Source organism: Conger conger, chromosome 4 (assembly GCF_963514075.1).
Source record: "Conger conger chromosome 4, fConCon1.1, whole genome shotgun sequence".
Classification (NCBI taxonomy): Eukaryota; Metazoa; Chordata; class Actinopteri; order Anguilliformes; family Congridae; genus Conger; species Conger conger.
This window is the reverse complement of record NC_083763.1, coordinates 75,382,455-75,403,808: the sequence shown is the minus strand read 5'-3', so window position 1 is coordinate 75,403,808 and position 21,354 is coordinate 75,382,455. Positions and strand designations below refer to the sequence as shown.

The 21,354-nt window shown below is 44.4% G+C and overlaps 2 protein-coding genes across 2 annotated transcripts in view; one reads left to right on the top strand and one right to left on the bottom strand.

Annotated features, from left to right (window-relative positions):
• Positions 1 to 1,138: 1,138 nt before the first annotated feature.
• On the bottom strand, positions 1,139 to 9,598 carry LOC133126797 (E3 ubiquitin/ISG15 ligase TRIM25-like). The gene is made up of 6 exons (XM_061239184.1): positions 7,978 to 9,598; positions 6,018 to 6,113; positions 5,544 to 5,777; positions 4,418 to 4,900; positions 3,731 to 3,957; positions 1,139 to 3,108 (listed from the first exon to the last, which is right to left on the bottom strand). The coding sequence occupies exons 1-6, from the start codon at positions 8,545 to 8,547 to the stop codon at positions 3,039 to 3,041; spliced, it is 1,680 nt and encodes a 559-aa protein (XP_061095168.1). The 5' UTR covers positions 8,548 to 9,598; the 3' UTR covers positions 1,139 to 3,038.
• A 2,019-nt stretch (positions 9,599 to 11,617) lies between these two features.
• Positions 11,618 to 21,354, top strand: part of LOC133126798 (E3 ubiquitin/ISG15 ligase TRIM25-like) — a 45,057-nt gene continuing 35,320 nt past the window's right edge. The window contains exons 1-5 of the mRNA XM_061239185.1: positions 11,618 to 12,351; positions 17,148 to 17,243; positions 17,477 to 17,710; positions 17,899 to 18,354; positions 18,645 to 18,862. Of these exons, the coding sequence (XP_061095169.1) occupies positions 11,761 to 12,351; positions 17,148 to 17,243; positions 17,477 to 17,710; positions 17,899 to 18,354; positions 18,645 to 18,862 (1,595 nt within the window). The 5' untranslated portion in view covers positions 11,618 to 11,760. The remainder of the gene's footprint in view (positions 12,352 to 17,147; positions 17,244 to 17,476; positions 17,711 to 17,898; positions 18,355 to 18,644; positions 18,863 to 21,354) is intronic.

Below are 21,354 nucleotides of genomic sequence, written 5' to 3'. Positions count from 1 at the left end.
ATATATATTATTATAATATTATATAATATTTTTTGCTGGATTTTTTAGTTCTGAATTTTGGAAAGTATTTTTGTTCCACGTTCCCTTTAACTTCTGAGCTTTGGATTTTTGTGTTGTACTTTTTATTCCGGTGGTTGGACTTTGAGCATTGTCTATTTTTGAGGACCTAATAAACCCTGTTTTTGGCGCTCCATTTCTGGTCTGCACTTGGGTCCTTAACCGACATCATCATAACAGCTGGAGTTTTTCAGTCAATGAGTTCTGCTGCCGTGTTCATACACTTCTCTCACTTGTGCTGGTTCACTGCCACAGTTTATCAGACCACATAATAATAATAATAATAATAATGGCGGCACGGATGGTGCAGTGGGTAGATTTTACTGCCGCCTCACAGCAAGGCGGTCCTGGGTTCGAATCCCAGTCGGCCGGGGCCTCTCTGTGTGGAGTTTGCATGTTCTCCCCATATTCGCGTGGGTTTCCTCCCACAGTCCAAAGACATGCCGGTTAGGCTGATTGGAGAGTCTAAATTGCCCGTGGGTATGAGTGTATGAGTGCCCTGTGATGGACTGGCGACCTGTCCAGAGTGTATTCCTGCCTTTCGCCCAATGGGATAGGCTCCAGCCCCCCTGCGACCCTGTTCAGGATAAGTGAGTTAAGATTACATTACATTACATTACATTATTGGTATTCGGCAGATGCTCTTATCCACAGCGACGTACAGTTGATTAGACTAAGGAGGAGACAATCCTCCCCTGGAGCGATGTAGGGTTAAGAGCCTTGCTCAAGGGCCCAACGGCTGTGCGGATCTTATTGTGGCTACACCGGGGATTGAACCACCGACCTTGCGTGTCCCAGTCATGTACCTTAACCACTACGCTACAGGCTGTCCCATAAAAGATAATGGATGGATGGATGGATGGATAATTATATTAATATTCCACATGATCCAAACCAGATAGCAATGTGCAAATAGCTGCTACAGTTCACTTCTTTATGAAAGAAAATAAAAGCTTGGGCTGATGAATGATCTAAATGCAGGAGTTGGCATGAAACCCTGAAACAGATCTTACCCCTTGCTGTCACAGTCCTATTGCTCTCAAACGCAGGAAATGCTTCACTGACCACAAGCAGAGAGACGTTCCTTTAATTCTTTTATTTTTGCTCAATTTCACTACAAAACGTATAGATCAGGGAGGAAAAGTTTAAGGAGTTAATCATATTATATTCAGATTTATATTCTTCAATTTAATGCAATTTACAAAAATAAGGAATGAAACCTGTGTGTTTGGAAGCACATTGTTCACATACAGCTCTGAGTGAAGGGTTTGGAACAGAACAAGCAATCAGAAGAAATGACATGAATACATCCTGATACTCCCATATGACAATGTGTTCTGTGTGCTTCTCCAAGACTATCGTCAGCTTCAGGAGAAATATAACCTCATTACTGTGATTAGTCAGGAAGTGTTTTCACACAGAGAAGCCATGTTCATACATGGTTGTTATGAAACCTCTTGTTTTGCAGATATCACATTTACTCATTGTTAGACCCCAATGCTGTATGTGTAAACGCATGTAATAATGTAATGTAATAATTAATAATGATTTAGATTGTAATAATGACTGAGAAGTACTATTTTCCCCTCACATATATATTTTTTCTTTCTTCTGTTGAAGTCTTAACCCTCTCCATTGCTATAAATGGACATTTCAAAAACAGTAAGGAAACAAGTAAATGTTCATAAAGCAGTATTATTACAACAGCTATTGAAATATTTCACGTTTCATATTTCATAAGGGCTATATATAGGCGAGTATATATTTCATATATTTTCAAAAATCATCACATAATTCATGTTTGGGGTTAAACAGAACATGTTGTTCTACAATTGCACTAACAGAAATCCAAATAGATTCTTGAGAATCAAAACATAATCTGCCCAATGGCTTGTCAAATAGGGAAAACTACTTATGTACAAATCTGTAATAAACGCAATCCCATCCCAACAGAACTACCAGACACATACCCCTGTTCCATAGAACCCAGGTGGAAGAAGCCAAGGTGGCTAACCCCATAAGACACTACCAAAAAGGTATCTAACCCCGTAAAACACTACCAAAATGTACCTAACCCCGTAAAACGCTACCAAAAGGTCCCTAACCCCATAAGACACTACAAAAAAGGTACCAGCATTATGTGATGTTATATTATTAGCAATGTTCAAACACATGACGAAGGCCAACAGGTCTTTTGTTGGCATCTGTTGCAGTGGCCAAGTTGTGGATAACCTCGTGGCAGGTGTGTGTGTGTGTGTGTCTGTGACTGTGTATGACATCATTAATGAAGGAGGACCAATATTGTTACTGTAAACAGAGGAACAGATGAGTGCACGGCTTAATAAGAGTCTAACACGGAGTCCGCAAAATCAGAACCATCAGGCTTGAGTAGATTTATCTCATACAGGCATGTGTTTCTAAAGCAGTGGCCTGCTATTATCCTCAGATAAAATTCTGCCTCGGAGCTCACAGAGAGGGCAAAGGTCAACACACTGGCTTACCACATTCCAATCGCTTATTCTATCCCCTTGCGTCCTTTCCTTGCATCCTTCTCTTTCTCCTTAACGCCGGCCAGTGGAGGACACAAGGAAAGGGCGCGAGTAAAGGATGTGGGGACGAGTAAAGGAATTGAGGAAACTTGTGTTCGGCAAATGGGACGTCCTTTTTTTCGGCCAAGCGTCAGTCTGAAGCCCCGTGCGAATCACAGATGTGGCAGGTGGGGTCGATTGTCACACGTTCCAAATTCATACTTCCGCCAAGGACACGCTCACGCTCCTCACGAGGACCTTCTGCACGGAGCTTCAATGGGCTGGGCTGTCCTCAAAGATGGAGCACCACGATCGCTTCCAGGACTGAGAAGACAAGGACGGGTAAATGAAGCGATTGGAATGGACTGATTTTCCGAGTGTTGATGTGTCTCTTCTTGCCCATTTGGTGGCGCTGTACCGAGAGGGTGGATCTGATGTTTATGTTCTTCCGAATCATTTGATGAATTTGCCTTTGAGTGCCTCTGTCACTTTATGCAAGAAGTAATTCCCACTGCACTCATAACTGCGGAAAGAAAGAAACACACGTTGGCCATGTCAGAATCGACTTACTTGTGTACAATTGCTAAGGCTGGGTATTCGTTATGGAAAATATTGACTGGAGTCACTGAGCAGTTGTGGCACAGTTGATGAAAATCACGGAAAACCAGGAAAATATGGACTGGATCACCCTCTGCAGCAGCCGTACATGGCTCTATGCGCTCTGCAGCCATATCACTACCATCACAGGGGACAGCGTGCAAAGCATCCTGGGAAACAGAGTTTTTTATGTTATATAAGTAGCTTTACACATGAATGCGCCGAACGAATGCCATTGAACGCTCTAACAAAAAGCAGCCAGCAACAGCTCAGTAAATAGAAGGGCGACCTGTAGCGTAGTGGTTAAGGCACGTGACTTGGACCCACAAGGTCGGTGGTTCTAATCCCAGTGTAGCCACAATAAAATCCGCACAGCCATTGGGCCCTTGAGTAAGGCCCTTAACCCTGCTTTGCTCCAGATTGTCTCCTGCTTAGTCTAATCAACTGTATGTCGCTCTGGATAAGAGTGTCTGCCAAATGCATATATATAAACATATATCAACATCTTTCAAACTACATAATGTGGAAATGATGCTACAAGGCCTTACAAGTTTCTTGCATGGGGGATGTCAGTGAAGACGACTCTGCTTGCAGCTCCATGGGCTGCAGCCACAGTAAAAATCAGCTTCTGCTCAAAGGCTCTTTCCAGCAGCTTCAGCACCTCATGGCCCTTCAGGCAGACTTGGGAGCCTGATGAGTAGAACTGTTGCTCATTGGGTAACCAGGACTCTGCTTGGACTCCAGTAAAGGGCTTCCCTGGGTTGGGATGGGCCTCCTGGACACAATATAACACACAGGGAAAAGGGGAACGGTATGAAAATATATTTCATGTAGTCAGAGACGGAGGAGAAAGATGTGTTTGTTGTTAAGTTGTTAAGTTGTTAATCTCGAAAGGATTTGGGATATTTGCTGGAATTTTTGCTGGGATGCACTGAGAAACTTCACTAGCTCCATCTTGGGAATTCAAACTGCATAATGCTCAGTTCCAAGGTGACTATCCGTTACAAATCTGACTCAGTGCATACTCCAGTGCAAGACACCATAGCTGTAGCATGTTGGAGCACTATATAGATGGTGGGGACGATACAATGTAATCAAATGCATTTGTACTTGGAAATAAAGTGATTAAACAGATTTTAACTCCTTTCACAATACTGCTGCAAAGGTATATATACTTTTCCAATCACATGATTTTATATGTATTGAATTATGATGAATAAACATTAATTTCTTACCGTCTGTATTCCACTGGGAATGTTGTACGTAATCAGTATACATTCTTGTCCTTGAATGTCTTTCAGACGTTTCACTTCCATCTGTCCCTCTGGCTGGTCTCCCAGCACTGCGACTGCTTGTAGACACATTGGACACTGATAGCCCACTCGGCTTACAGAGCTCCTCAGACAGGCTGCACAGAAGGCATGAGTACACCTCAGCCTCTGCTTCTCCTCCATGGGCTTCATGCAGAGGGGACAGGTCTCCCCTTCAGCTGCTGTGGCTCTGGCTTCTGAGGGCTCCCCACCTTCAGTAAAGCAGCCATGAACAGCCACTGCTCTGCCTGCCCTGGAGATCTTAGACATTTCCCCCTTGCAGACGTCCTCCAGTCGCTCTTCCAGCTCAGAGACACATTTCCTCACAGCCTCAAAAGAGACGTGTGGACTGACAGTGATGCTGGGTAAGTCTCCAGGTCCAGGAGGGACACAGAGAGACTTAGAGCTCTAATGAGAGAGAGAGAGAGAGAGAGAGAGAGAGAGAGAGAGAGAGAGAGAGAGAGAGAGCATTCAGAGAAAAATGGTAATATACACACAGTGAGCACTTTATTAGGTAGAGCTATACACCAGCTTGTTAATGCAAATATTTCATCAGCCAATCATAGGGCAGAAACTAAATGCATAAATGCGTGCATGGTCAAGAGGTTGCACCGACACGCACGACAATGTCTAAAGTTTGCAGAGAATGGTGCAAAAAACAAAAAACATCCATTGACCAATAGTTCTGTGGGTAAAAATGCCTCGTTAATGAGAGAGGTCAGACTGGTCCAAGCTGACAGCAAGGTGATAGTAACACCAATAACCACACATTACAACAGTGGTATGCAGAAGAGCATCTCTGAACACACAATGCGTCAAACCTCTAAGTGGATAGGCTGCAGCAGCAGAAGACCAGTAAGTCTCAAAAATAGTGAGTGTATAGCCCTTTTACAGTTCAGTCTTCATTAGAAACACTGTAACTGATGCAGCTAATTGGGCCATTATACATTTTTTCAATAATTGAATTGTATGAATGGTGTCTTATATTGTTCTTACATTCTCCATGCCTGTCTTGGCAAAAAAAAGATAAATGAAATAAATATAAAGTTACCTGGAGGAATTGGATGCGATCTTCTGTGTGTGAAAGCTGCTCCAGCTCAGCGTCTCTCCTCCTCAGCTCAGCAATCTCCTGCTCCAGTCGCTCCAGGAATGCTTCAGCCCGACTCACTTCAGCCTTCTCCTGATCTCTGATCAGCTCTTTCACCTCAGAGCGCCTTCTCTCAATGGACCGGATCATCTCAGTAAAGATCCTCTCACTGTCCTCCACTGCTGCCTGTGCAGAGCTCTGTTAGGAGACACAGAGAGAGGAGGGCTGTACATTTTAACGAGGCCTTTCACTCAGCTCTTACTGGGACCCCAGACAGCCTGTTCCCCACAGTGTGGCTCAGTGGGATTGAGCCCCACAGGGCTGGAAAGTGGCCCAACACTGGGCTCCTCACTGGCTGACTGGAGGAGAGCCCTGACTGAGCCCTGAAATGGCTCTTCCAGCAGCCAGCTTTTGTCTTCTCCTCTGGTCAGTACCCACCTTGAGTGACTGCACAGCCTGTCTCAGATCCTGCAGCTCCTTCTCTCTCTCCTGGATTCTCTGCTGGAATTTACTCTGTGTCGCCCCCAGCTGCTTCTGTGGACATAAGTCAAATATTCCACAACACCGTGACTATAGTATGTTCTACTGTCATCATTCAGAGAGGCTCATTCAACATCAGTGTTTCTACTAGAAATTTAGCTTCCATGGGGGCGGTATTTGGCTATAAATATGTGGCTTAATTTTAAATGAACTATCAGGGAACTACGAATTCTTCATTCACCATTAGGCATTGGGAAACTTCAAAGAGCCTTCCTCACGATGATCGGCACATAAGAAAAGGAGTGCACTTCATTTTTTTTTTTAAACCTACTTATTCATGCGATTGTCGAATCAGCCAAGGGTATGGCAGCAGTGCGATGCATACAATTATGTAGATACGGGTCAGGAGCTTCAGTTAATGTTCACGTCAACCATCAGAATGGGGGGGTGACTTTGACCATGGAATGATTGTTGGTGGCAGACAGGGTGTTAATGCTCAGGAAACATGTGATCAAGCAGTCAGGTTTCAACACAATACATCGTTTTAATGACAGCTGGGCCGCCTTCAAACTCCACACAGGGTACCATGCACTTTTAACATACATGCAAACGCTAATATCGTTCTCAATGACAAAAGGCAACAGCGCTTGAATAATTTAAAAAGTTATTTCGCCAACCCGGAAGTGGCTGACTTGGCGAACGCTGGTAGCCCCCTGGTTGGCCGGACGCCACAATATGCGCATAGTTTATATAGTATAAACGAAGCAAAAATTGTGAGAAGTCCAATTGAGAAGCTTTAAATTATGCTGCCACAATGCGTTTGTAGCCTACACTACGATATTTAACTAGACACAAAGCAAAAAGTAAATGTTAAAAAACTAATAAAACAGCTTAATGTTGAATCGTATATAACATGAGTAAACTAGCCCTGCTCAACGAGCTCGTCCGCCTTTCTCGTTCTTTGTCTGACAACGAGCAACAAATAGGCGCAAGGTGTGGACAGGACAGGGCGTGCCTTGTGCAGGCAGTGCGTCAGGGTGTAGGCAACTGCGCACTTGCTTTTCAGAGCAGAGCTGCACACAGTAACGATAACATCCTGATCATTTTAATGCACTAGCTTGCAGCGGCGGTGATCATTTTGTAGTGGCGGGCCGCTACCGCCGAAGCAAAGTAGCGGAAACACAGGGGCATTTTCGTTACGTGTCATTGTGTCCCAATTCGTTCAAAATGCAATGTCAGGCCGAACTACCACCGTCCACAACAATGACAGGTTATCCTATCGCAGCTTCACTTAATCTGCTTTACTTCATACAATCAAACTTTGGAGCCAAGGCTCGAAAAGGTGCATGCTATTGTCAAAAACAAACACAGCTTGCAACCTTTTCTGCCGGAGTGACGAAGCAGCTCTGTACTTCAGACTGTTGCAGCTAGCCATTATCGACAGACAACACAACCGCAGTAGCCTATCATTTTTTATTTGTAACCATTTGAATGATTTACAGGATGAATCACATCTTTTCCTCCCTTCCCACATCTTTTCCTCCGACAGCTATAGGCAGAGTTTCACCTTCAAATCGGAGTTGGGATATGTTCCCTGTGTTTCTCTTTTGACAACTATTATGCTGAACATGGTAGATTCAATAACACACACATGTAACTTAAAACATGTCAGATATTCCCTCTTTCTTTGATCTCTACATGTTTGTCCAAACGTTTTAAAATCATCCATCCGTCCAAATACATAATCTTAATGACATGAAACAGTGAGAAATCCTCCCTTTTAGACTTGTTTGCATCGTTAAGCAACAGCACCTGCTTTGTTTATATTTTCTGTAGCTTTCTTTATGTCATTATGAATGAGTGCTGCAATTAGAGCCAGAAGTTAGCATTTTTCTGTGTGACAAGGTCCAGTCCTTACCTGTCTCTCAGTCCATTCTGCTGCAGCTGAGACTGTATCATGGCCTCTGTGTTCATCCATCACACACAGCAGACAGATACACTGCTGATCGGTACGACAGTAAATCTCCAGCAGTTTTTTATGTTGAGGGCACATATTTTCCTGCAGGCGTCCAGTAGCATTGATGACATTATGTGTGTTTCCTGGGTTGAGTTCATTGTGCAGTTTGAGGTGAGTTTTACAGTAAGAGGCCAGACACACCAGGCAGGACTTGATGGCTTTGCGCTTTCTCCCAGTGCAGACATCACACACCACGTCTCCAGGAGGAGCAGCTTGGAGTCCTGTCTTCTTCAGTTGCTCCACCACTTCAGCCAGCATGGTGGTTTTTCTTAAAACAGGCCTTGGGGTGAAGGTCTCTCTGCACTGGGGACAGCTGTAGACACCAGTATGATCATCCTGATCCCAGCAGCCCTTAATACAGCCCATACAGTAACTGTGTCCACAGGGAATAGTCACTGGATCCTTCAGTAGATCCAGACAGATTGTGCAGCTGAATTGGTCCTGATCCAGAAGACAGGCAGCCTGAGCCATTTCACTGCTGAAATTAACAGATTCGTTTTAGTTCAGAATGTTGTGTCGTTTTTCTGAATCTGCGCGAGAAGAGCAAGAGCTATTCCCTAGTTCAGAGCACACCTAGAAAATGGCCTCTGCTATTTTACGGCTCGCACAGACAGTCAATTTCGCTGAAACTGTGCCAAACTGAAACTAAGAGTGGGAGTGACTTTTGTGCCTGTATCTTGTTGTGTCTGCAGCCCTGGTGTCTGTTGCACTGAGGCCATGCTCAAATCAGATCGCTTTGGCGTAAACTTATGTTAGGGGGCCCCCGTCAATGTCGAGACAGTGTTAAATTGTCCCTCTCAAATTTACGTATAGACTCCGAAAACGATAGGCGATGTATATCTACAGCGTTGCTAAAGGGTTAAGATCTTGTCAATGACATAATTTTCTACTCGCCAAAGACCGAATAATCCGATTGGCTGGGAGTCCATCAAATGGTGGAAATCAAACCAGGAAACCAGAGAGCAACAATCTTTCAACATCTTTGGTCCGACGCTGCCCGGCTTCAGAATGAATACAGAACAGTGCAATGGTCGCTGAGCGCTTTCAGTACAACATTAGCTAGCTAGTAGTAAACGTATCTGAAAAAAAGGGTAGCTACTAAGTAAATGTAGACTAACAGTTACAACTAAATGAACTTTGAAAGTGATGTACCCAGTGTTCCGTTTGGTAACTAGCTAGCTAATTAAGCTAACGTTAGCTTGCGAACCTAAAAGTCTAGGTTACAGTGTGGGTAGAAAAGCCGAAACGAATCATTTGGTTAAGAGGAAAAGGCTTAACGTTAGCTGTTGAATATAAAGTCTATTGCGTCTCCACGATGGTCTCCCCCCAATGTTAAAAAGTGAACTTGCGATCTCCTCCAAAATAATTTGACTGTCGTGCCTGTATTTAACATGTCTTACACTTTTACAGCCACGTGATCAACCATACAATTAATCCAATCAAGTAAAAAAAAAACCTAAATATAGTTTCTCTGCTAATAGTAAATGGCACGAGAATTTGGACTAAATAATCCAAATAACTACGCTATGATAATATTTCCACCCTTATTACTACTGCTTCCATAACCATAAAAATGCTGTGTTGTTTTTTTTTTATCCGCATATTTAAATTTAGCGATAGGTTTTGTGAATCAGCAGTTAGAACCGTTTACTATGGTTGTTTCCTTTTATTTCAGGATACAGATAGATCTCTAAAACGACTGAAACCGTAGTGATACAAAATACGCGGATTATCCCAGGAGATTAGCAGTTTCTGAGATACTCAAACCACCTTGTGACCAACAGTCATTCCATGGTCAAAGTCACTTAAATCACATTTCTCCCTGGTGTACAGGTCTACCCAATACAGTGATCACTGAGTGTATATGTACACGTATGTGCTTCATTGCAAGATGAAGAAGTGGCTATGTACTATTGAAGTATATGAACTATTCCGTATGGGCTATGCGTATGAACTATTCCTTGTGGACTATGTGTAGGAGCTATTCTGTGTGGACTATATGTAGGAGCTTTTCCGTGTGGACTATGTGTAGGGGCTATTCCGTGTGGCTGTTCAGCTGTATTTAGGCACATTATATATTTTCCTATATTAAACAGCAGCGATACACGAAAAATATAAAGTGTGTACGAACAGGTCAGAGTAATTGCATGCTGTTAATCAACATATGATTTAGCCATTGCCTATTTTGTGTGGATGTTTAAATTCCTTTATTCAGGTGTTGGCACATTTGCTTGGGAAGTCTTTAAACTCAGTTCAGTTCAATTTCACTTGTATAGCGCCTTTCACAGAGGACTGTCACAGAGACGCTTCACAGAGAAACAGAAGGGAGGAGAAGAAGGGTGAAGCAGCTCCCAGATACACGAGGTAAACCACTCCCTAGCAAGGAGGAAAAACCCTCAAACAGTGGTAAGAAAATAAAAAAACTCTGTGAAGTCCACATGGAGGAATGTCAATTTCAAAGGGCGTCAGGGGTCACTGCGTTTGTTACGTTAGATTTACATTATTGGCATTTTGGCAGACTTATCCAGAGCGACATAGCATGTTAACGTTTAAAGAGAGGGGAAAACCCTCCATCCATGATAGATGTGTGGCCGGCACCACTCAGTCGCTGGTCTGCATTCCCAGGTCCACTGGCCGGTTAAAAAAGAAACACGGGTGACAATTCATCAGAGGAGACAATCCTCCCCTGGAGCAATGCAGGGTTAGGGGCCTTGCTCAAGGGCCCAACGGCTGTGCAGATCTTATTGTGGCTACACCGGGATTAGAACCACCAACCTTGTGTGTCCCAGTCTTTCACCTTAATCACTACACTACAGGCCGCCCCCATGCATATACACATGTACAGGCGCACACACATTCTCTCACACGTGCACACACACACACACACACACACACACACACACACACACACACATACACCATACGGTAGTAGAGGGCATTGGTCCCTGTGTGTGCTCCCACCCCCCAACCCAACCCAACCACTGGCCCCTCTTCAACCCTAACCAAGCAGCAGAGAATAATGCCTTCATTTTCCACCCCCAACCCCAAATTCCAACCCCCAACTCCCAACCCATGCTCATCTTTAAATAAAGATGTCAGATCTATTCACTGTGAAAGGTGGGGGGGGGGGGGGTATTTCGGGGTATTTCCTTGTTTAAAGGGCATTTTAAACCAAGCGTACAACCCGCTGGGGCCTGTCACCTCGTTGTGGTGGTGAAGCTTAATTAAGAGGCCAGACACACCAGGCAGGACTTGACGACTTTGCACTTTCTCACTTTGCGGACGTCACACGCCACGTCCAGTGTAACAGTGAGCAGGAGGTGCAGCTACACTTTGCTGAATAATATTAGTTAAAAATACACTGGAAATAAGATTGGAAATAAAAGATCTTCTGATTTGAAGCTGGCCTCAGTCCAACACCACTCCTCCTGCAGCTGTGGGGAGAGCCACGGAGTCCCTTCCACTGTCTGTCACGCAATTTCAGAGGAAACGAAACTTCACTCTGCCTATTTCAGAGAAACAAACCTTAACTCTGTCTCTGTTTGTGTGAGCACTGAGATAGCAGAAGGCAGTATTTAGGCGGGTCTGCTCAGAACCAGGATATAGCTATTGTTCTTATTCACACAGATTTAGGGAAACTAAACCACATTCTGAACTACAACTAATCTCACTTTGAGCTGTAAAATGGCACAGGCTGCAGGTCTTCTGGATCAGGACCAGTTCAGCTGTTCGATCTGTCTGGATCTACTGAAGAATCCGGTAACTATTCCCTGTGGACACAGTTACTGTATGGGCTGTATTAAGGGCTGCTGGGATCAGGATGATCATACTGGTGTCTACAGCTGTCCCCAGTGCAGAGAGACCTTCACCCCAAGGCCTGTTTTAAGAAGAAATGCCATGCTGGCTGAAGTGGTGGAGAAACTGAAGAAGACAGGACTCCAAGCTGCTCCTCCTGCTCACTGTTACGCTGGACCTGGAGACGTGGCGTGTGATGTCTGCACTGGGAGAAAGCACAAAGCCGTCAGGTCCTGTCTGGTGTGTCTGGCCTCTTACTGTGAAACTCACATCCAGCCTCACTATGAATTTCCTGCCTTTCAAAAGCACAAACTGGTCAAAGCCACTGGAAACCTGCAGGAGAAGATCTGCTCTCATCATGACAAAGTTCTGGAGATTTACTGTCGTACAGATGAGCAGTTTATCTGTTATATGTGTACAATAGAGGATCACAGAGGCCACGAAACAGTCTCAGTTGCAACAGCAAGAGCAGAGAAACAGGTAAGATCGTCTTGCTTCAACAGTAACACTGGGAGACACTTAGCTTTGAGTCTAATCCATACAGTAAGTTTGAAATGACAAATATACACTGATAAAGCAAATAAGACAGGAAGTGAACTGAGCCTTGTAGCTGAAGTGACGTATTAGAACTGCATTGTTAGAACAGCACACGTGGCTTAGAAGTTAACACGTTCACTCTCTCAGAGAGAGAGAGAGAGAGAGAGAGAGAGAGAGAGAGAGACTCATAGTCAGCACTTAATTCAGAAAGTGGTCTAATTGTAATAAAGATGAAAAATAAAAGGTGTTATTATTAATCACGTGATTGTCTCTGTTTAACACACATTGTCAATTAAGAATCAATTGAGAAAATCACCCTCGCAATTACTTATTGGTCTTTCAGCCATTTCAGCCAATGTGTCAGAGCTTCTCTTGGGCTGCCTTTTATTTGAGATGGTCTCCCTGTTCTTGGACTGGCTGTTGTTGCCTGGAATTTGTCACCGGGGTACTGGTAGAGGCAGTTCAAAATTCAAAGATGTAGTTTGTGATACATCCTGTAAAATAAGTACATGCGTGTGGTGTAATGGATTAAAAATATATATATAATAGGCCATTTAAAGAGCCAAAGTATTACAATAATAAACTAATATGCAGAGATATTGCTGTTATGCTGTCTATAGATAATGCTTGGCTGCAATAGTCAACAGAGCTGCTTAGCCACTCTGGTAGAAAAGGTTGCCAGGTTATCTTTTGTTTTTGACAATACAAGCTCCAAAGTTTGATTCTATGAATAGAAGCTGATGCAGTGGACCTGCCAGTGGCTCAACCTTCACTGCTGTGGTTGTTAGGCCTCAATGACCACTTTATTAGGTAGACCTGCTTATGATTTAATCAGCCAATCATGTGGCTGCAACTCAATGCATAATAGAATCCAGACATGATAAAGAGTTTCTTCAGATCAAACATTGGCATTGGCTGGAAAAGTGACTTGGACTGTGGAATGATTGTTGGTGCCAGACTGGGTGGTTTGAGTATCTCCAAAACCGCTGATCTCCTGGGATTTTCACATACAACAGTTTCTAGAGTTTGTAGAGAATGGTGCGGGGGGGAAAAGGCACCATTGAAAGGCATTTCCATGGTTAAAAACATGGAGTGTTAAAGACAGAGGCAGGCTGGCTGAAGCAGATGGGAAGGTGACTCAAATGTTACAACAGTGGTATGCCAAAGAGCATCTCTAAACACGTGTCAAACCGTGAAGCTGATGGGCTGCAACAGCAGAAAACCAAGTATATAATTATAATTAATACATAATAATGTGATCACTGATTGTTTATTTTGAATGGGACACAATGACATGTGAGTCTAAATTGCCCGTGGGTATGAATGTGTGTGTGAATGGTGTGTGAGCCCTGTGATGGACTGGCGACCTGTCCAGGGTGTATTCCTGCCTTTCGCCCAATGTATGCTGGGATAGGCTCCAGCCCCCCTGCGACCCTGTTCAGGATAAGCGGGTTAAGATGATGGATGGATGGACAATGATGTAAGCCAGTAATAAGTAACATTTGGTGTCATGCGCTGGTCAGCTTGCTGACTTCCCCCTCCCGGAGCATGCATTGTTAGCCCCCACCTTTTGGCACACATGCCTGTGGGGCAGAGCTAGAGAAGGATTCCTGGAGGAGCACAGGAATACTGGAGATGGCATAAAGATGTTTCATGATAATCCCAGGTCAGAATATAGTAATGTTTGGTGTTATTCTGATTGGTTCAGTGTGACTGGTGTAATGGTCTAGTTTTTGTAACAGTCTACCTTTGATATCATAACCATCCAGGAGCCGAGGGGAAACTGGGCAAAAGCTGTCTATGTTGAAGCCAAACTGGGCAAAAGAAGCCATTTGTTTTAGCTCCCTGACTAAGGTCTCACTGGTGGCTGTAAATTCTAGATGGGTGACCCGTTTTTAGGGTCAAGAACTAAGGCCTAGATTTTGGAGATAAGGAGAAGAAACCAAGCAATCTGGGGTTTTGTCTCCTTTCCTTTCATTCACCCAAATCAGGTTTATCCAAAAGGTATATTACCATGAGAGGTACAAATACATATGTAGGAGCCAAATAGCCTTTTTTGTTTATATTTAAAGAATAATCATTATAATTTCAAGACTTCCCATATTTTTTGTTATAGTTCTGATTTACTGATTTTGATTGACAGATGGCCACTGATTGGCAATCTTGGCCACACCCATAGGAATGGGGTGTGGTACACGTTAACAAAGGGAAGTGAGAAATGTTTGAGGAGGGATTGAGTCCTAGCTTTAGTTGAGAGCAAACACAGTTTTTTAACCACCACATCTCATCTCATCACATCTAATCTACAGTTTATGTCCTAATCTTCTATAATCTTACATCTATCATCTATTTTCTCTCTTTCACACACACACACACACATACACCTGACATTGTTTGTTCATAGTGCTGGCCTACAACGTTTTGGTAGGATTTATTTGTTTGGTTTATTATTTTCAAACAATGAACATGAGCATGGAGCCTGGATCTACAACAAAGGTGCGTTAAAACAATCTCTTCTATTGCTGGGGCAGTGGCTATAATTTTGAAACGGAATAGCCATTATAACATATTTACAGCATAATGCAGTTATCATGAAAACTCCCAACTACATCATTCATAGATATGATGGGGCGGCCTGTAGCATAGTGGTTAAGGTAAATGACTGGGACCCGCAAATCGGTGGTTCTAATCCCGGTGTAGCCACAATAAAATCCGCACAGCCATTGGGCCCTTGAGAAAGGCCCTTAACCCTGCATTGCTCCAGGGGAGGATTGTCTCCTGCTTAGTCTAATCAACTGTACATCACTCTGGATAAGAGCATCGGCCAAATGCCAATGATGTAATGTAATAGAATGTCTTGTAACCTTTTGGACTACCTTTGGGGAGGTTCGGGCCATCGGCGCCGAAGGAGATAAGGGGAAGATGGACTGTGGCTGTGTTTTAGTTGAAAGGTCACAGGGGTCATGGGAAGAGAAGGCGCCTGTAACCCACCACCTTTGGGAAAGGCTCAGGACACTCTCACAGTGCCCCCATTTGGGCACTGCTGTTATTACACCGGTGACTGCTCTCCTAGATTAAATATTCAAAACTGCTATTGAGATAGTAAATAGACCCGATAAAACCTTGAAAACATTGTCCATGTGATCCTTGTATTATTGCATTAAGTCTTATGTAATGGTAACAGGGAATGCATGTAAAATGGATAATCAGGAGGGAAGTTTCACGATAACTGCAACATAATAAAACATAAGGGTAATCTGTTTGGTATAGATGTGATCCGGTAAAATCAAGGAATCGGATGAGTTTAATAAACCTTAGTTTCTGTAACTCAAGGGAAAACCGACATGTCCTCTCTGGGAATCATCTCATTTTCCCTACTTAACAACCCCCAAGGGTGGGGGTCTAAATTCCAGATTTGACCACCCCTCCAGGTTGATTTATGGCACTGCCGCCTGGTTTCAAACGTATGATTTGGCGTAAAAGCAAGGGAGACAGACCAATCTGGGAAGATCGTATTCGACTTCCCACACAACATGTCTTGTGTATGTATGTATGTATGTGTAGCAGCAGAAGATCATATTCGACTTCCCACACAGCAAATTGTACGTATATGTAAGTATCAGGAAGATCGTATTCGACTTCCCACACAGCACATTCTATGTATGTATAGCAACGGAAGATCGTATTCGACTTCCCACACAACATGTCGTGTGTATGTATGTATCAGGGAAACCGTAATCGGCTTCCCACACTCTGCATGTTCTACTCTTTGTTTGTGTGTAGCCAACGCAGGCTAGGCATGATGATTTACTCTATTCTTAATTTGTGTATTCTGTAATTGACTATTGGAATTCTAAAGCTAATAACCTACCTAAACTATTTTGTTTGTAACTTGCGTGATCTCCATGACTCTTCATCTTGTACCTTTTCAGCCTAAATTACAACTGAATAATCAGGGGAATGATATAGACCAGAGACCGACTGATCAGTGGCTTTGTATTATTCGTGGTAGTTCTAAGCTGAGAGGCCATGAAGTTCGGCCCATGAAGGGATTGGTGGTGCATGGCTCTTGTAATTTGGTGCGAAGGGAACCCATGGGCGTTACGACGCTGATTCCTGTCAAATTAGCTCTAAGGAGCCCATTTAATGCACGCCGACCTGGGCTCACAACTATCATGTCAGTGTAGTGCATGTATTGTGTTAGCTAAACCGCCGAACTGAGATTTCAGCAATAAATGCTAATCCCGGGAGCATATATTGAGTAATGGTGGCACAGGTACGAGTCGAGTGTAATCACTCCCGAAGTTTGCGTATGTTTCAAACCCAAATTTCTAAATTATGTCTTAAATGGAGTCAGATAACGAAGGTAGATGTATTGACCCTACTGTGGAGATTCTTGGTTAGCCCAGACCAGAAAAGAGCGGAAGGCAGAGTGGTACTACTGTCTTTGTAATGTAGTTTATTCATTAGCTGATCTAGACCGCATAGCGGTCATTCCTATTTAACCCTACTAATATTCTTCCAGGAACACCAGAAGGACAAGCACGCAAACCCCTTCCGTCATTGGGTTAGTGTGGGGTTTTACAATGACATGTTTGAAAATGCAAATATGCCATGAAAAATATTTTCAAGTGTAATTAAGAAGACAAGAAAAATACTTTGTCAAAAATATCTCTTAATGATGACAGTAGTACAGACTAGAGTCATGATATTGTGGAATGATTGATGTATGTCCACAGAAGCAGCTGGGGGCGACACAGAGTAAATTCCAGCAGAGAATCCAGGAGAGAGAGAAGGAGCTGCGGGATCTGAGGCAGGCTGTGAAGTCACTCAAGGTGGGTACTGACCAGAGGAGAAGACAACAGCTGGCTGCTGGAAGAGCCATTTCAGGGCTCAGTCAGGGCTCTCCTCCAGTCAGCCAGTGAGGAGCCCAGTGTTGGGCCACTTTCCAGCCCTGTGGGGCTCAATCCCACTGAGCCACACTGTGGGGAACAGGCTGTCTGGGGTCCCAGTAAGAGCTGAGTGAAAGGCCTAGTTAAAAAAGCCCTCTCTGTGTGTCTCCTAACAGCGCTCTGCACAGGCAGCAGTGGAGGACAGTGAGAGGATCTTTACTGAGATGATCCGCTCCATTGAGAGAAGGTGCTCTGAGGTGAAAGAGCTGATCAGAGATCAGGAGACGGCTGAAGTGAGTCGGGCTGAAGGACTCCTGGAGCGACTGGAGCAGGAGATTGCTGAGCTGAGGAGGAGAGACGCTGAGCTGGAGCTGCTTTCACACACAGAGGATCACATCCATTTCCTCCAGGTAACATCACTGGCTCTCTGACAGAGTTGTCCAATGGAGCTGCTCCTGATTCCTCTTCTGACTGGAATTTCTGACCCACACTGTGGACATGATCACTTTCTGTTGTCCTCTTTTCTTGTAGTTAGTCTTGTCCAGACATACATTCAGTTACCATCTCTCTCTCTCTCTCTCTCTCTCTCTCTCATTAGAGCTCTAAGTCTCTCTGTGCCCCTCCTGGACCTGGAGACTTACCCAGCATCACTGTCAGTCCACACGTCTCTTTTGAGGCTGTGAGGAAATGTGTCTCTGAGCTGAAAGAGCGACTGGAGGACGTCTGCAAGGGGGAAATGTCTAAGATCTCCAGGGCAGGCAGAGCAGTGGGCATTCATGGCTGCTTTACTGAGACACATGAAGTGGAGACCTGTGCCCACTGCTTGGAGCCCTTTCAGAATAAGCTGAGGCTGATGTGTTCTCATGCCTTCTGTGTAAGCTGCCTGAAGGAAACCGTATCCTCTCTGGGTCGTCAGTGTCCGGTGTGTCTCAAAGAACTCAAGGTGGGAGTGGGAGACCAGCCAGAGGGACAGATGACAGTGGAACATCTGAAAGACTTTTTTGGAACAGAATGGCACTGTATTACATACAATATTCCCAGTGGAATACAGACGGTAAGAAATTGATGTTTATTCAAGAGCTCTGCATAACTCAATAATTCTGCAGTCCTGTGGTTTGGAAAAATATAAAATCGTGCAGCAGCATCATGAATTCTATTTCATCAGTTTGTTTCAAAAAGAAAAAAAATCCAAACTGTCTTTCTTTGTGACAGTGTCTCTGTAAGAACTGGCAGACAAATAATTGCATTGAATTGAAAACTGAAAATATACGCATGTGTATGTTCATACAGAAAAAAATCAATTTCCATACCTTTCCCCTTTTCCCTGTGTCTCACTGTGTCCAGGAGGCCCATCCCAACCCAGGGAATCCCTTTACTGGACTCCAAACACAGTCCTGGTTACCCAAACAGCAATACATATCCAATGATAAGTGGTTGTATGGTCATGAGGTGGTGAAGCTGCTGCAAAGAGCCTTTGAGCAGAAGCTGATTTTTACTGTGGCTGCAACCCATGGAGCTGCAGACAGAGTCGTCCTCAATGACATCCCCCATGCAAGAAACTTGTAAGGATTTTACATTTTTTTATTTACAGGTTTTAGTGTGTGGCGGCACGGATGGTGCAGTGGGTAGCACTGCCGCCTCACAGCAAGGAGGTCCTGGGTTCGAATCTCCGTTGGCCAGGGCCTCTCTGTGTGGAGTTTGCATGTTCTCCCTGTGTCTCCCCGTGTCTGCATGGGTTTCCTCTGGGTACTCCGGTTTCCTCCCACAGTCCAGTTCAGGATAGGCGGGTTAAGATGATGGATGATGGATGGATGGATGGATGGATGGGTTTTAGTGTGTCTTCAGTTTTTTTGGGGGGGCACAAATATGAATACGTGGATATGTGATCATCCCTCGGGTGTCTTTCTCACCCGGCTTCTCACCAGTAACTCACCTTCAACATAATAAAGGGAAGTTCGGGAACGTAACAACGTAAAATCTGTTACGTTCCCTCCCTGTCACGGACACGTGTTTCCTGATGTCTGCACCTGTGTTTATGTGAGATGTTACTGGTTTATTTTCAATCATTAACCACACTCATGTGAATGCGACACACACATGCATACACACACACATACACACACACTTTATATCCATATATAACAACATACTATAAGGTCGGGGACTGGCGGAGAGCCAAGAGCGACTAAGGGTATCCCTTATAAGTGAACACGCGAACGTGTTCGCCACAAAACCCCGGAAGACTGAGGAAACAGAAAATGCCTTAGAGATAACTCCGGCCAAAATAAAAGGAACAGCCCACAAAACGGCCACAGGAAAATAAAACGGCCCTTAAAAACCAGGGCGAACAACCCAACAAAAATGAGTGCTGAAAACGAGCACTGTAACCACAGACCGGGGACAAAATAAAATGACAACCTAGTATTAAACACTAGGCACGAAAACGAAGAACCTTGAGTCGCAGCTCAGGAAAAACACAAACCAAAATACATGTACCGGGGACAACGTCCCTAACCCGAAAGCTCACACGAGCTGAAAATGAAATGAAACAAAGCAAAGAACCTTTCGGAAGGCGTCAGCCGTGCACACAGCACCAACCAGCTGAGCGTCTTCCTTGCCCTTTTCTTTTTCTTTTTAAATGAGACAGAAAACCCGAACCTGCACGATACCTGACTCAATTCAGCACAGAGTCTTACCGCGTGCATACCGGCTTGGTGTCAGGGCGAACAGTAACACCAAAGCGTCGACCGATAGTCAGAGATAGTCACCTGAGGGCCAGGTGAAGATAATAAACCCCTGGTGGTCCCGACCGGTACTACATCCCAACCCTGACACATACGGATGAGGGTTTCCCAGGATGCTTTGCACACCGTCCCGGATGGCGGTAATACTATAGCAGCAGAGCTCAAAGAGGCGTAGGAGTGCTGCAGAGGGTGACATCATCCCCCAGAGTCAATGGTAGATGGTTGGCATTTATATAGTGCCTTTATCCAAAGCGCCGTACAATTGATGCTTCTCATTCACCCAGTCATACACACACTCACACTCACACACCAATGGTGATTGGCTGCCATGCAAGGCACTGACCAGCTCGTCAGGAGCATTTGGGGGTTAGGTGTCTTGCTCAGGGACACTTCGACACAGCCCGGGCAGGATGGAACGAACAGGCAACCCTCCGACTGCCAGACGACTGCTCTTACTGCCTGAGCCATGTTGCCCCTTAGAGTCAGGAGAAGAGTGTGATTACCTGGGACCAGGGCCTTTAGCTCAGTCTGCAGTAACACAGGTGTGTCACAGCTTCCAGATATCTATAAATCATGACGTATGAATGAACACGGGTGGAAGCTGGCGTGTGTTCAGTGTCTTTGCTTCTCTTCACACATCTAAATTTACACGCCTGCACTTTTCGTCAGCAAACCTGTGAGTTTCTCCGTGTCTCCTGTGTTGAGCTCAGTCCTTTGATCAGTGTGTGTTTCTTTCTTACACAGGTTTGAGTGCAAGAGCCAACAGCGTAATTTATTGGTACAGGTGAAGACGGAGCTCAAATTCAGAGGCATTGAATGATTGGGTGAACAGAGACAGCAGATCCACCCACTCAGCACAGCGCCACCAGCTGGACGAGAAGAGAAACCCCACCATTTTGCAAAAGATACCAAGATGGACACAAGATAAGCAGTGGGCTCATTCCATTCGCTTATGTTTCTCCCCGTTTTTCCTTTTCCTCGCTCCTGACCCAGACGTTGATCGGGTCCACCATCTTTACAGATAATCTAACCCCTTAAACGTTTCCTTAAACACAAGCTCATCCTCCGGAAGTATTTTTTCCCCAGAGCGTGACATAAATGCTCGACCTGTGGGTCCACCTCTCTCCGTCTGTCACACCAACGTTTAAAGGAATGGGGACATTCCACTGGCGTAATTCCCGTTTTCTCGATTTACCCATCTTTACTTCTTTTTCTTTCATTGGTAGCTTTGCCTGAAGGGCGAGGTCGGTGTAAGAGAAGGGAAAGGGATAAAGGAGAATAATAAGGGACTGGAATTATCATGTAAATAG

Excerpts from the sequence above, each read along its gene's own strand:
- LOC133126797 (XM_061239184.1), bottom strand. The coding sequence starts at position 8,547 with ATGGCTCAGGCTGCCTGTCTTCTGGATCAGGACCAATTCAGCTGCACA. Across the intron at positions 5,778-6,017 it reads AGGCTGTGCAGTCACTCAAG|AGCTCTGCACAGGCAGCAGT; the intron begins GTGGGTACTGAC and ends GTCTCCTAACAG. Across the intron at positions 3,958-4,417 it reads TTCCCAGTGGAATACAGACG|GAGGCCCATCCCAACCCAGG; the intron begins GTAAGAAATTAA and ends TATTGTGTCCAG.